The 15,206-nt window shown below is 40.1% G+C and overlaps 1 protein-coding gene across 2 annotated transcripts in view; it reads right to left on the bottom strand.

The window, feature by feature from the left end:
- The window catches only part of LOC148038843 (L-arabinokinase-like), a 171,084-nt gene that overhangs the window by 138,349 nt on the left and 17,529 nt on the right, over nt 1–15,206 (bottom strand). For both annotated transcript variants that reach the window (XR_015690331.1, XM_087674735.1), the window contains exons 6-7: nt 11,558–11,624; nt 11,074–11,131 (exon numbers count right to left, since the gene is read on the bottom strand). Coding sequence is in view for 1 of the 2 variants with exons in the window: in XM_087674735.1 (XP_087530861.1) it covers nt 11,074–11,131; nt 11,558–11,624 (125 nt within the window). In the remaining variant the exon portion in view is untranslated. The remainder of the gene's footprint in view (nt 1–11,073; nt 11,132–11,557; nt 11,625–15,206) is intronic.

Here is a 15,206-nt window from a genome sequence, read left to right as displayed (position 1 = left end):
CAGCCTTCTCTAACTTGGAAGGGCAAGTTTGCCAAGCGGCAGCATTCCAAAAGTAATTTTCAGCGTTAATAAATTCATTTTCAGAATTTAATTTCTAAAATTTAATTAATTCCATTCAACCTTACCCACTAATTGGTTGGTGCCCATTCACATTTAATGTGCTAACCCCTTTGGAACTTAAAGATGTTACCAACTTTAATTGAACTCAATCTAGCATCAATTAATTAATTAATGCCTAGCCCAAATGTCACCACATGACATTTCTTGGACCTAATTAATGCTCTAGGGCCAAACTAACACCATGTACCCAAAATACCTCTCCTGCACACCTTATAACAACTTTTTCCACTTCACCCACACTACATGCTTAGGGTTTTAGTCTATCACCGTGCCTTAAATTGACTTGCACTTCACATGTACACCTCACATCACATGTGCACTATGATTGCACTACAATGACACATAGACATCAGTGACAATGGAAATAAATGCCGGCATCATAGTCAAAAAACATGTGCATCTATTTCTTAACTATGCCCATGACCTCTATGTGTCTACAATTCCAACCATTTGGACAGGATACAATCCACACACATGAATCACAACTACTATTAGAACCACAAGGAGTGCATCCATATGCCAAAACCCAGCACCTTTTAACCACTAAGGCAAAGCAATACATAAACCAAGCATAAACAATGCCTAATGGCAATGATTTATGACATGAATCTCATGTAGCACATATATCAGCTACAAACTACATGTATCTTTGACAAATGTGGTTCCCTTATGTCACCTGCAAATGTACATTGCATACCATCCATGTGTCCTATATAGGCCTTACAAATGTACATCTCACAAATGCACATTCCATATATTCCGTACATGTCAATAGCCTTACAAATGTATAGGTTCAAAATCTAGGTGCAAACCGTACATATCTGCATACCGACTCATAGTGAGTAGTGCAATAAATAGTAATCACGACGACAAAAATATTGTTAGTATATAGTACTTCGAATGCAAACCAAGCACATCTGAGATCCACTACATAATCGAACTATCCATCACTAGGGGATTGGAGATGAAACCTCCCCTTGAGCATCAGGAAATACACCAAGCCTTGTATTCTCTACTTTAACTTGAATGAGCTCAATCCAAAGTTAGTTCTAACTGGAATAAATCAAGGTGAAGTGCATCACTGAGAAAAATCTATCAAGTCACCCTCCTCCATCCATTTGCATCCTTCTCTAGGTGAAATGATCTTGAAATTTCACGAGGCAATGGAAGGAAACTTTACTTTTCCAAAACCCATACTAAATTGTAGGTCTTTTTCTCTTTGGGCCACACAAATCCTAGGAACTTTCACATTGCTGCCCAAAATGGTACATTGGCCACATTTCCCTCATGACCAATACTACACATGTGACATAACAATGCATTATCAAACATTAATATGCATTCCTTGCTGTCCAAAACTAATTGGGTTGGCACTACCAAGTGGACTATGCATCTATGGTACTTACCCCACTCGCATCATTAGCTTTTTGTCATTACCAACATTATGTGCATCTTGAGGCTGTCTTAGCTTTTCTTTTGAAACCTCATGCTAGCTCGAAGCTTTGGAATATGACTTCTTCTTCTTGCCCTTACTACCCCTCGAAGGAGCATTCAAGAATTGCACAAATCGAGAATTCTATCACCAAAATGAGAAATGAACTTAATGATTTAATTAAACTTCACAAAGATTCTTAATTAAAATGAATTGTAATTCTAGTAGCCCTAGCTCTTGGCATGGTGACCATTGCACCAATAATAAAGGATTTGAATTAAGGCATGTGGTTGACAAGTGTGCGGGCCATGTGGTACAGGGACAAGGCTAAAGGAACAAGGTGCAACGTGAAACTTTCATTGAATCGAAAGTTTGCATCTTAAAATTGAGTTACATTAAAAGCTTCGTCCAATAAGTAACTCACTTGGGACACTTAAGTTATTGAGTAGACCCTCAACTAAAGTTTTGCCCAATGAACAGCTCACTTATAATTAATGACTAAATCATTAAGTAGCCCTTAATCAAAAACGTAATATGATTAAGGAGCAGTTGGTTACTAACTTGGAAAGCTTAACTTGGCTATTTGAGGCTTCTTTTCTCTCATTTGGAGTAACCCTAGTTTGGAGACAGTCACTCTTCTCTTTCTTGCTACAAAAAATTGCAAATTTCAACCATGGAACGAGCTTACGACATAGATGGAGTGTGGATAGCAACCAATTTCTATCCTCTTAGTATGGGGATTCGATTGGGCAACTTTATAACTTCATATACAACAAGCTTACTATGCTACTATTTTTAAGCTAAATATCAAAAAAAACAGGTTATGATAGCATTATGGGGTAAGATTCTTTCTTCGAGATATCAAGCCTAGTGTTCTTTCTGGGTAATTTTGTCATAAAGAAAAAGACATTCTCACAATTTCATTGCAAGAAACCCCTCATGTTCTTTAAGAGAAAATAGTGTGGACTGCATGGAAAGTATGCACGAGAGTTATCTCAACAAATGCTCCGCGAAATTGAATTCAAATGCTAGCTATCATTTTTAAGTTTGGTAGCCTAAAGAGTTCATTTGCAATTTTGAACACTCTACAATTGGTTGAAGGCTAGCAGTGAAGGTGTTAAGACCATTGTGCACTCGTGGATCAATTAGTCGCGAGATATTGCTGAAATACATTCATTTGTAACCAATTTCGAGCATATTTGAATAATCTAAAGAAATATCGAAAGGCGCGCCAAGCTTTGGGACCACCAAGTGGCAATGTGTGGTGCATGAACACTCTAGCTCCACTTGTGTGTGGAGTTTTCTTGCTGAATTTACTGTTAAGCTGAATTAAGTGTTTGCTAAAATGGCCAGTTTCATTTTCTCGGCAATGAAACCATCAAACTGGCCTTTGAAACCCTGAAGAACAATAAACCACATTTTAGGAAACACTTAAATTCAGCTTAATAGTAAATTCAGCGAGAAAACTCCACACAAACTGAAGCTAGAGAGCTCCTGCACCATACATTGACACTTGTTGGCCCCAAAGCTAACGCTCCTTTCAGTATTTCCTTAGAAACCTTTAGAGTATTTAAAATTGCAAATGAACTCTTCAGCCTGCCAAACCCTAAAAATGACAATAAGTATTTTAACCCAATTTCACAAGGCATTTGTTGAGATAACTCTCTTACATACTCCCCATGCATTCCCAAGTTCTTTCTCTCACAAACAGGAGGGGCTTCTCATAATGAAACTATGAGAATGTCGCTTTCTTCGATACAAAATTGTCAAGAAAGTACACTAGACGTGAGATCTCGACGAAGAAGAAAGGATCTTAGTCCATTGTGCTGTCATAACCTGTTTTTCTAATATTTAGCTCAAAAACAGCAGCATATCTTACTATATACGGAGTTAGAGACTATCCACTGAAATTTCCATACCAAGAGGAGAAAATTTGGCTATTGTCCACACTTCATCTATGTTGTAAGCTCATTCCATGGCTAAAATCTACAATTTTCTACAGCAAGAAAGAAAAAATTGGTTATCTTTAAACTTAGATTGCTCCAAATGAGAGAGAAACAGCCCCAAATAGCCAAAATAAGCCTTCCAAATGAGAAACCAACTCCTTCTTAATCATATCGCGTTTTTTTATTAAGGGCTAATTGATAACTTAGTCATAATTATAAATGAGCTGCTCACTAGATAAAACTTTAGTTCAAGGCCTACTTAATAACTTAAGTGCCCTAAGTGAGCTGCTTACTAGGTGAAACTCTTAATGTAAATCAATTCTAAAGTGCAAACTTACAATTTAATGAAAGTTTCATGTTGTACCTTGTTCTTTTAGCCTTGACCATGTACCACATGGCCTGCATACTTGTCCACCACATGTCCCAATGTCAAATCGTTCACTATCAATGCAATGGTTACCATACCAAGAGCTAAGGTTACCATAATTAAAGTTCATTTTAATTAAAAATCTTCGTAAAGTTTAATTAAATCATTAAGTTCATTTCTCATTCTAGTGGTAGATTCTTTGACAATTGTGCAAAGAGATCAATTGTTATCCTTAACCATACCTTAAACCAATCATCGTCCTCTTCTTCTTCTTCTTGCTGGTCATTAACATTCTGAGGCCTTCAAGGATCCATTTCTTGGTCAAAACCAACATTCTCAGCATGCTGCCCATGCTACGTGCCCATTCTAAGATAAGGCATTCCATTTATCCCAATGCTTTGAGAACCTTCAAACTTGGAAGAGCATAGTGAATCCATTTCACTAGAATATGATGACATGGTTGCTGAATTGCACTTAGTTTATCACAACTTCAGCAATGTGCAACAAGACTAACTTGCAATCAAGTGCCACAGGCCCACCTACTCAAGAGAGTTTATGTAATCCCGACAACAGAACCATGAAACCAGCCTTTCTTTTCAAATAGGCTGGTAGATAACCTGATTTAACACTTATTACAGCAACCAAATAATCGGATCTGAAATATAAACTTTACCACAATAATCTTGGATAGTAGACACCAAATTGCCCCCAATGACTCGCACCCCTTGTGGTATTTCTTTAAATTGTGCTGCTCTAAGATGAACTACAATGGTGACTGAGATTTGGACCAATCTTCTTCAATCTTCAATACAAATGGTTGTCTTGAATAACCAACAACAAAAATGATCAACTTTGCCTCTTGATTGACCAGGCATAGTTGGGTCTTCAAACTCTTGCATCCAGGCCACAATAAATGGAGAATGGGCTCAATCTTAGGATCAGCTGTAACTTCTCTTTCTATAGCTGCTATTACGGAGTACAAGGTCTTTAGTTAATAGGCACGGATCCCTAGGTGGTTGAGAAACCTTCTTGCTGCTGTAAATTAGGGTTTAAGCAGCAAAAATCTCTATTGCTCTTCACCAATTGCTGGAATATGCTAAGAATTACTAAAGAATGTCAAAGAATGAGAGAAGAAATCAACTAAAGAGAGTATCTTTTGAAGAGCAGCTCTGATGGCAATTATGATGGTGTTAACAGATTGAAAAGGGCGGCAAAACCCTAGAGCAACTAGCGACCCCTCCTCTTCTATCGCCACCTCTCACTAAGGCAGAGAAGGATATCTCCTACCCCTGTCCATGAAAAACCAAGCGAGCGAAAGGGATCGTCCTCTTGTGTCATGTGATTCTTTTTGAACTAGTTTAAAGAGAGAATGCTAAGAACCATACATATTTTTGTTTCATGGAATATGAAACTTAATTTTAAGGATCCAATATCAATTGAGTTGAATGTAGTAGTATCAAAATGAAATACAAATTTTCAATCATTGCACTAAAGCCTTGGGTTGTGCATTTATTTGGCATTTTGTCTATCAATTGGAATTTGGATGCCTTGTCTACTTAGTGAAATTTGATTGTGTGGTTGCTTGGTTGCATGTGATTTTTGTGTGTTAGTCAGCCCCAAGACTGTACCCAAGTCTTTAACCATGTGGTTTGCGGCAGTCTGGAGCTCAAACCATACCCAAAACTGTTTTGGCAGTTTGGTGCTCAAACCATACCCAACACTGCTAAAGTCCATCAAAAAAGTGAATATAAATAGCCAATCCCTTGTGTCATTGCTTAGCTGCATGTAATTGCATCTCCTTGTTAGTCAGCCCCAAGGGACTCCAAGCCTTCAGATATGAGGCTGCCTATTCATAATCGCTCTCCAAGTTTCTCCCAGCCATTGCATGACAATTTGGTGCTCAGGCAATACGCATACCTATTGCATTTTGTCTCATCCCTACATCGCCTACATAATTATTACTTATACCCAGCTTAAGAGTGTTGGAGCTTAGCCGGAGGAGTGAGCAGCAATTCAAGGAGTGAGAGTGACAGTACGATTCGATTTGAGTGTACCAACAAATGTTTTGATACACAAAGAATAAAATGTATTTATACTTAGGGCATGTAAGGGTACACTCACATATACAACTAAATAATGTATATACTATATACGGAGGGCCTTTATCCCAACAACCTCCCACTTAAAGGTCCGAAGTGAACCTCTAACCAACTCCCATAAGTCATACGCAATGCTCATGCTAAGCTTTGCTTAGACTTTTAGTGAGAACATCTGCAGGGTTGTCTTGTGTTTTGATCTTGGTCAATGTGATTAAACCATCTTCCAGCATCTGTCTGATAAAGTGATATCACACATCTATATGCTTTGAGCATGAATGATACATGGCATTCTTAGCCAGATACACAGCACTCTGGCTATCACATCCCAATACTGCAGTACCCATAGACATGCCGAGATCCTCTACAAGTCTACTCAACCATATAGCTTCCTTAGAAGCTTCAATAGCTTATATGTATTCAGCTTCAGTAGTACTCAATGCTACGATGTTCTGCAACTTAAAACACCAAGAAATGGCCCCACCAACAACTATAAAGACATACCCGCTAGTGGACCTACAAGTGTCCAAGTCACTTGCCATATCTGCATCACAATAACCCTACAAACTAAGTGCACCCTGCCCATAGGAAATACACTTTCTTTGTGTACCCTTTCAATATCAAAGAATACATTTGACAACTTCCCAATGTGTTTTGCAAGGATTTGACATAAGCCTACTAACAACTCTCACTACATAAGCAATGTCCGGACGAGTAGCAACCATAGCATACATGGGAGAGCCACAAGCTGATGCATAAGGGACTCCCTTCATAGCATTTTCTTCCACATCATCTTTTGGGCTGTTGGCTTTACTAAGCTTAAGGTATGGAGATAAGGGCACCCCAAAAGGCTTAGCTTCAACCATGTGAAATCTGTCCAGTACCTTTTCAATGTACTTTTCTTGAAATAAAAACAGCAATTTCTGCATTCTATCTCTGCAAATCCTCATGGACAAAATATGCTATGCATTCCCCAAATCTTTCATGGAGAAGGCTGATTTCAGCTGATTTTTCAGAGCATTCAAGCTAGTCTTTCTTTTTCCAGCCTAGCAACATATCATCCACATACAAAACAAGTATGATGGGGCTGCCATTTGTATCCTTTTTCATATATAAACAATGATCTACATGGCTGCATGTAAACCCATGAGATAGCATAAAAGTGTCAAACTTTTTGTATCACTACCCTGGTGCTTGCTTCAGCCCATACAGGCTGCGTTTTAGTTTGCACACCTTCTGCTCTTTTCTAGGAACTACAAAGCCCTCGAGATGTTTCATGTAGATTTCCTCACCAATATCACCATGCAGAAAAGTTGTTTTCACATCCATTTGGTACAGCTCTAAGTCCAATATAGCAGTGAGAGCAAAAAGCACACGTAGAGTGGTCATCTTCCCAACAAGTGAGAAGGCTCTTGGAAGTAAATCCCTTCCTTCTGTGCATACCCTTCACAAACCAGTCCTGCCTTGTACTTGGGTTTCCCATCAATTGTCTTTACTTTGTAAACCCATTTGTTTGGAAGAGGCTTCCTGCATTTGGGCAACGACACAAGATCCCAAGTATCATTAGCTAGCTCCCACTTACTGTTGAATTGGCATGACTTACCCTCTTTGTATGTAAGAGGCTCACCCTCATCTGTAAGCATCACATAATGCAAGGAGGGGTCAAACCTATGTGGTTGCCTTCTTACGCATGTAGACCTACGTACCCAATGATCCACATTTTCAAGAATTCGGCCTTCATCTGGAGGTATGTCATTTTCAACATTTTTTAGCTGCTGTAAGCCATTTTCAACATGCTATTCATGCTGTACAGCATCTTCATTTTCATTACCCACACCTACATTTTCATAATCAGCAAGTCTATCTTCCTGTCCATAACCTCCTTGTGCTTCTATTTGTTGTCCATCATCATCTACCTCAAAAATAACCGGCTGATCATCAGTTTCAACCTGTGGTACAACACCATGAGGCTCATCATCTAAAGTAATAGGTGGTTGCAAATTCTAAATTTGACATTTTTCATATCTTCATTAAAGGCTAAAGTACCTTTCAGCAATTTCGCCTCATTAAACACAACATTATGGCTACGAATAATTTTCTTGAACTGAGGTAACCACACTTAGTAGCCAAATTCATCCTCATCACCATAGCCCATGAAAATGCCTTTGGTGGATTTTGGGTCAAGTTTGTTCCTCAGCTCATCTCTAACATGCACAAAAGCATCACAGCCAAATATGCCTAAATGGTCATATGAGGCCGATTTGCCAGAACAAACCTCCTCAAGGATGCCATTATTTAAGGACCTGTTTGGAGAGCGGTTGCAAATGTGAACCGCGGTTTTGAGTGCCTCTCCCCAAAATTCATGAGGGAGATTAGCAATGGACAGCATGCACCGCACTCTTTCACATAAAGTCCTATTATATCTTTCAACCACCCCATTTGAAGAAGGGCCATAAGGAGCTATAAGCTCCCTCTTAATTCCATGCAAGTCACAAAAGGACTTGAATTCAGTAGATGTGAACTCACCCCCATTATCATTTTTCAAGAATTTCAGCTTTCTACCTATCTGAGTAGTCACAAATGCATGAAAGGTTTTAAAAACAACAAACACTTCACTTTTCTTTTTCAACAGGTAAACCCAAATCTTTTTGAAACAATCATCAATAAAGGAGACAAATTATGCAACACCGCCCAACAATTTCACGGGCATACTACATACATTAGAATGCACTGGGTCCAAGACATTGGACTTACGAGAGACACTAGAGTAAAATGAATTTTTTATTTGCTTTCCAAACTGACAATCATTACAAAAGTCAAGTTTAGAGCCTCTTCCATCAACCCTCTTCAAAGAGGTTAGGACATCAAGTCCTTTCTGGCTCATATGGCCTAATCTCTTATGCCATAACTCCAAATGACAGCCAATTTCAACAACTGCAAGAAACTTGCCATTCAAAGCTTTACAGTGCAAACAATACAAAGTGTCCTTCTTGGTTCCTTTTGCAATCAGCATGAAATCCTTTTTCACTTTCCACAAACCACCACCAAACAGTGTAGTGTAACCATGCAAGTCAAGCTAACCAACAAATAGTAAACTCTTTCTGATGCTAGGCACATATCTCACATCTTTCAACACAAGCTCTTGCCCATTATCTAAAGACAAGTGAACAGTGCCAATCCCATCAATGCTGAAAGCATGGTTATTTCCAAGATACACCTTTCCATAACTGCCTGCATTGAACATAGCAAAACACTCCAAGCAAGGAGTTACATGGAAAGAGGCACCAGAGTCTACAATCCAAGTCTGAGTGACACCATCATCAACTGACAAAAGTGCATCAATCACATTAGCCTTGGTAATTTACATATCCTGCATGTGACATACAAGGACATCATAATCAACTACACATAATACATCAACCTCTATATCCGAAAGCTCCTCTATAACTACACTGGAGGCCACATTGGCCTTTTCCTTGCCTTTGGCTGCCTCAGATACATCTGTCTTATCCTCTTTCTTCTTTTCGTCTCCTGCATTCTTCTTTCTCTCTTGTTCCTTCTTTTAATACCTGCATTCAGGCTTCTTGTGGCCCTTCCGACCACAATGATAGCGAGTAATGTCACTCTTTTCCTTTCCTTTGCTCTTGCTTCTATTTCTCTGTCTAGCATTTGCATTTTTCTTTTCAACCCTGCCTCTTACATTATAAGCTGAGTTTATGCCTTCTCCACTAGACATAGGTCTAATTTCTTTATTCAAGATTGAACCCCTTACCCATCATATAAGAGATTTGGGTTATTGCTGAGAGAAACCACCAAGGTCTCCCATCTTCCAAGAATCAAGCAATGTCACGATCAAAAAGATCGCCCTCAACTTATCATCAAATCCAAATTTGCATCCACCAAGGTCTCCCAAGAATCAGGCAGTGTCATGATCAAAAAGATCGCCCTCAACTTATCATCAAAATCCAAATTTGCATCCTTGAGCTAATTTAAAATGCCAATAAATGCACTCAAGTGCTCAGCTGCAGACTTTGACTCATCTAGCCGTATATTCACCAACTTGCGCATTAAATGCACAGTGACTGGGGTCTTATCCTAGGGAGTTATCACAGAGATTGCAAACACAGGAAGGTGCAAGCCTGAGCAAGAAATTGGAGGTGTGCGGATGGGATGTTCATGTCTTTGTGAGATGGAGTGAAGACTGATTGTGACTGTCCTAGATTGGGCAAGGATGTGTTCTGCGGATATGGTGTACGGGAACGTGTTGGATAGAACACAGTTTTGGGCTCTCGGAACCATACCTCATATATGTTCCTAAATTTTCTATAAATATAAGATTTGAGGATTGTTTCCACCTTTGACTCTCTTATCTTCTGTTGAGTTGTGCATTAGGACCAGGTGTTTTACAGGTATAGCAATTGCAGCTCCTGCTAACCCATGGTTGCACATACTCCTGCTCCTGCTCCTATTGCTCCATCCTCCTCTTCTAGAAGATAGAATCTAAGGCATACTTGGCATACATTATTGGAGTGACAAGACATAAATAGGATTGCCAAGCTAGGCCTGCTTCATGTCTTGAAATAGCAAACATGTAGTTTGGCCTCCCAACAAAGACACGGGAAGAAACTAATATTTTTCAGTGACTGAAAACATTTTCATGTATACTGATTCGCCAGCTGACACCGTTCTCTAGCCACCAAATGGACTGGGCGGACAGACTCTTTATGAACTGGCAGGATAAAGACTCAGACAAGGACACAGCAGATTGGCACTTCGTATTGCATTGGGAAGACATTGGTATCTATTGAAGGTCATTGTATAGCACCTCACCTGTTATTATCCATGCAGGCATCCTGCATCACATCAGTGTCCGTGTCAATTCCTATTAAGCTTGATGTTCGAACACAAAAATGGAGAAGTAACATCTTCAATAGACAATGAAATAGTAAATCTAGTTAAGCATCATCCCAAATTACCAGTTGATACTGCCAGTTTGCAGCATGTGCAAAGATCCATGATTCCAATTTATTTTTAAAAGTTTACCAGCTCAAATTGAGAACTCACAGACATGAAAGGCCAGAATCTCTATAAATAGATGTACTGTGCACTTACTGGGGCAATAACCAGGAAGCCGAATGAGAAACTGAGCACGTGAATAGTCTTCTGCTATCTGTGCAATGAAAATGGTGGTATCAATAAACAATGGGCTTCAGAAATTTCAAAGCACCACAAAGAGTGAAGACTCTGCATCTGAGAATGTTTATTTACAAGTTGGCTATATCAAAGCAGGAATTTCAAACCAAGCTTGAAGACTTAGCAATATATGTTTTCTGATTGCCTAAGGGTCAATGAATTCTCATAGCTTCACTAAAGTTGAAACATATATAATGAAAACAACGTCAACAGATCTGAATCCACACTTTACGAAGTAAGAGAACAGTAAACATAATGAAAGATTATCTCTGGTCTGTTCTGCAACTGCATGCATCCAAAATAGCTATCTTTCCAGTCAATTACCTCTACTTGACATTCACCAAAAGCATGAAACTGGATATTAACATACCAAACATTCTTGTTAAATTTAAAAGTCAACTACCTGCCAAACTATAGAACGGTACTGATGTCCAGCAGCCATCACATACTCAGCGTAAATGAAGTCCCAACTGCAGCAGCAATACAATAGATATTTAATGACACAAAACTCTTTAGGCAAGCTTTTGGGACATATGTCTAGTTTAGAAAGCTTTTTTGGGCATGTCTCTACTAATCATAACCCATGAATGTTGATCCAACACCCTGTGAAAATATGCTACGGTTTGAACTGAGAAAACACAGAATGTACAAAACGTGACTAAGACACAATCACTCAAATAGTAACGCAATAAATGCAAACCCTAAACGCAAAACTTAAACTCAAAGCTAAAAAACGCAAAACCACAAACACGGACACAGAGAGAAGAGAACCCTGAAGTGAATGAATCAATGCTGTAAATGGACATAAGAGTGCACAGAATGCTCAACAGCAGAGCAGTGCATGATGACGTCCAACGGAGCCAGATCCCAAGTGATGAAATCACCAGTCGGAGTTGTAGGAGTGCTGAATAGTGAAGGGCAGCAGGCTGGTCACCAAACACAGCAGGCTGGAGGCAAGCTGGAGGCTGCAGACTGGTGAACACAACAGTGTACCACTAAGCAAGGGCTGGAAACTGATCACCCGAGACCCAAATCAGTCAAGCGACAGTAGGAAAAGAGTTGCTAATGCAGGGTGGCCTGCACAGCTGGCAAACACAGGCTGAAAACAGGTGATAGCAGTGAAACAGACCTGCACCATCAAAAAGCCAGCTGGATGATGTCAGACAATGAGCTGATCAGCAGGGTGGCAACTGGAAACTATCAAGCAGAAGTAGACAGGCTAATGATGAGGTGGCAGCAGTTGCATGGGCTTGACAGCCACTAATGAAGGCTGATGGCCGAAAATCTGCAAAACATGATGGGGCCAAATGGTGGGCAGCCTGTCTATTTACTGATGCAAAAGGATCCTCCCAAATTAGGGTTTTTCATGTGGGATAAAGAAACTCTCTAGAACCACTCCCCGTTTAATGACACTTTTGGTAATTTACATGTTTTGGGGCTATTTTAAAGAGCTAATCAGTATGTAATGCATTTTTTAGCTCAATTTGGCTCAACACACCTCCCCCCCAAAGGTCACTTTCTTCCCCCCTCCCCCAAAAACAATAATGTTAGAAACAAAAACATTTGTCAAAAGTTAAAATACAATATAAGCTCTGTAAAGGACTACACATATACATCAAAACATGTATCATTTTGTGTTTTGTACAATTGCAAGAACTACTCATAGCTAATGACCCCGCCCACCTAAGTTGCTCCCACCATGCCTGCTCGCCTCCTGCCATCGCTGCCCTGTCCCCCTACTCCACTTGTCAGTTGTCCCTCTTGCACCCACACTGCCTGTGCAGTTGCGCAACCTGCCCCTACATTGCCCAACTCTAGCCTCCTACCCACCCTCTTCTAGCTGCCCTGACACCCCCACCCCCTATGTAGTTGCGTAACCCGCCCCTGCACTGCCCAACTCTAGCCTAATGCCCCTCTCTTCTAGCTGCCCTAACACCCCCACCACCTTACCCTACACCATTTCACCGTTCTGTACCCCTACACTTTGCTCCAATCACACCGTGCTTTTGCCCCAACTCGTTGCCTTGCCTCTGCTCCAACCTGCTACCTTGCACTACTGCACATTGCTCCAATTAATGCTCAAACCTAATCACCGCCACCCCCAAAACCCTTGTTGACTAGGTGCAAACCACATCACCAACCATCTCCATTTCCTCTGACTCAGCCAACACCTTGTCAACCCTTTCTCTCTTTGTTTCTAACTCAACTCAACAATAGGCTCCTCATCAACTGCTCCCCCTCTTTGCAGCAACATCCCATGCAAACATTCAATAAGTCATTGAGATGATCTTCAAACAACACCCTCAATGGAAACCTCCGGTCCGATGTCAAGACTCTGCATACTCCAGAGGTGTCCCATAGTCAAACTCCTTGCAATTCATCCTATCCAAGAAACAACTTCAAGCTATTTACGCTATACAGGAGGAGTTGAAGGAGACCATGGTCTTTGGGCAAGTAGTGGGTCACTCTCCTTCCAGAGCATAGCTTTGAGACTAGCCTAGGTTCACCTAAAGCATCAATACCTCCTAGATAGAGATGGCAGTGCTGATGGACCAACGTATTTCATGGTGTATCTCACCTCAACTAATGCAGCACAAGATCTTATCAACGGCTCTTCTATTATATCCGCTAGGGGAGTTATTGCATGGTTTCATGGTATATTGGGTGAAACCAACCTTCCTCCTCGAATAGGGTGGTAAATAACCTGATTTAACACTAATTATAGCAAGCATAAAATTCACATAAATTGAAAATGCATGCTTTACTATACAATCTTGGACACTGGACAGCCTACTGGCCCCAAAACTGGCGTACCTCGTGGTATTTCTTTAACTATTATTACAAATGGATGGAGTACGACAAAGGTCCTCTGACCTCCTCTGCTAATCCAAGTGCCTCTTGGTGTCAAAACTGACGAGCAAACCTCCAAACCAATTTGCCCTTTGGTTTGCTTGGGGATTGGACTTCACCCTACTCCTTGAAAACGAATTCAACCCCAAATCTGTGGCTGGCTGGCCTCTTGAATCTCCCTAAAATTCCTCAATTTCAACTACTAGAATTCAAGTCCTAGGCCCTCAATTCTGAGCATGCATCCTGAGGCAATTGTCAAAAACCTAATTTCTGCTGTAAATTAGGGTTTATAGCAGAGATTGATTGAAATCTCTTCCTCTAATGGCTCAAACTGCTGCAAAATGCTGAGATAACTTAAGAAATGGCTAGGGGATGAAAGAGAATGTTGTAGCAAGAGAAATTTTAGAGTTTCATCGTGAGAAACATTGAAAAACTACTGCTACCCTACTCAAACAACCATGGACAAACTATCACTTATAGCTTAGGACCACCGAAAAGACTATTGCCCCATCTTATATGCTGTCATTTGCACCAAAATAACTTTGGGTTGCTGTCACCTACCCCTAGAGGACTCCAAATTGCTATCACATGCTGTAAAACTGATCCTTAGTGGTCACAGATCACATCAGCAACCTCTCCTTGTTCTCTAACAATCTTCTTCTCTCTCCAATGATTGGAATAAACTTCCACCAATCCCTTAAAACGTTTTTCCCACTTGCATGGGCAAGTTTTGCCAAGTGGCAGCTTTCTAATCCCGTTTTTCAGCGTTATCCGGCTTATTAAATTGATTTTTAAATTATTGATTTTGAAATTCAATTTAAAAATTACTCTATTGCTCAGAAAATCAATTTCCCCAACCAACAATTAAATTGACCAGGCTAATTTGTCTTGCAAGTATCCCTGAATAATTATTGACCCTTAGACCAACCCTTAGACTGACATTAATTAGTTAATTAATGCCTAGTCTCTGGTATCACCTTTTGCCTTTGACACCCACTACATCCTCGGGGTCCTTGGCTTGTTATCATGAAATAAATGCCATGCGCATCACATGTGCTAAATAACCTTATACAATTGATTAATAACTTAATCAAATGTTATCGGCAAGATTAGAGCATCTCAAAATTTCATGTCCCTGTGACAACGGACTCACAATCTCAAACTTCAAACTTCTTCATTGTTTCTCTAGAAACACTGTCGCT

The sequence above is a fragment of the Lygodium microphyllum genome, chromosome 3 (assembly GCF_053477565.2).
Source record: "Lygodium microphyllum isolate KBCC chromosome 3, Lygodium_microphyllum_v1.1.10, whole genome shotgun sequence".
NCBI classification, from domain to species: domain Eukaryota; kingdom Viridiplantae; phylum Streptophyta; class Polypodiopsida; order Schizaeales; family Lygodiaceae; genus Lygodium; species Lygodium microphyllum.
The sequence above is the reverse complement of the archived record's forward strand: the minus strand, read 5'-3'. Positions and strand labels throughout refer to the sequence as shown.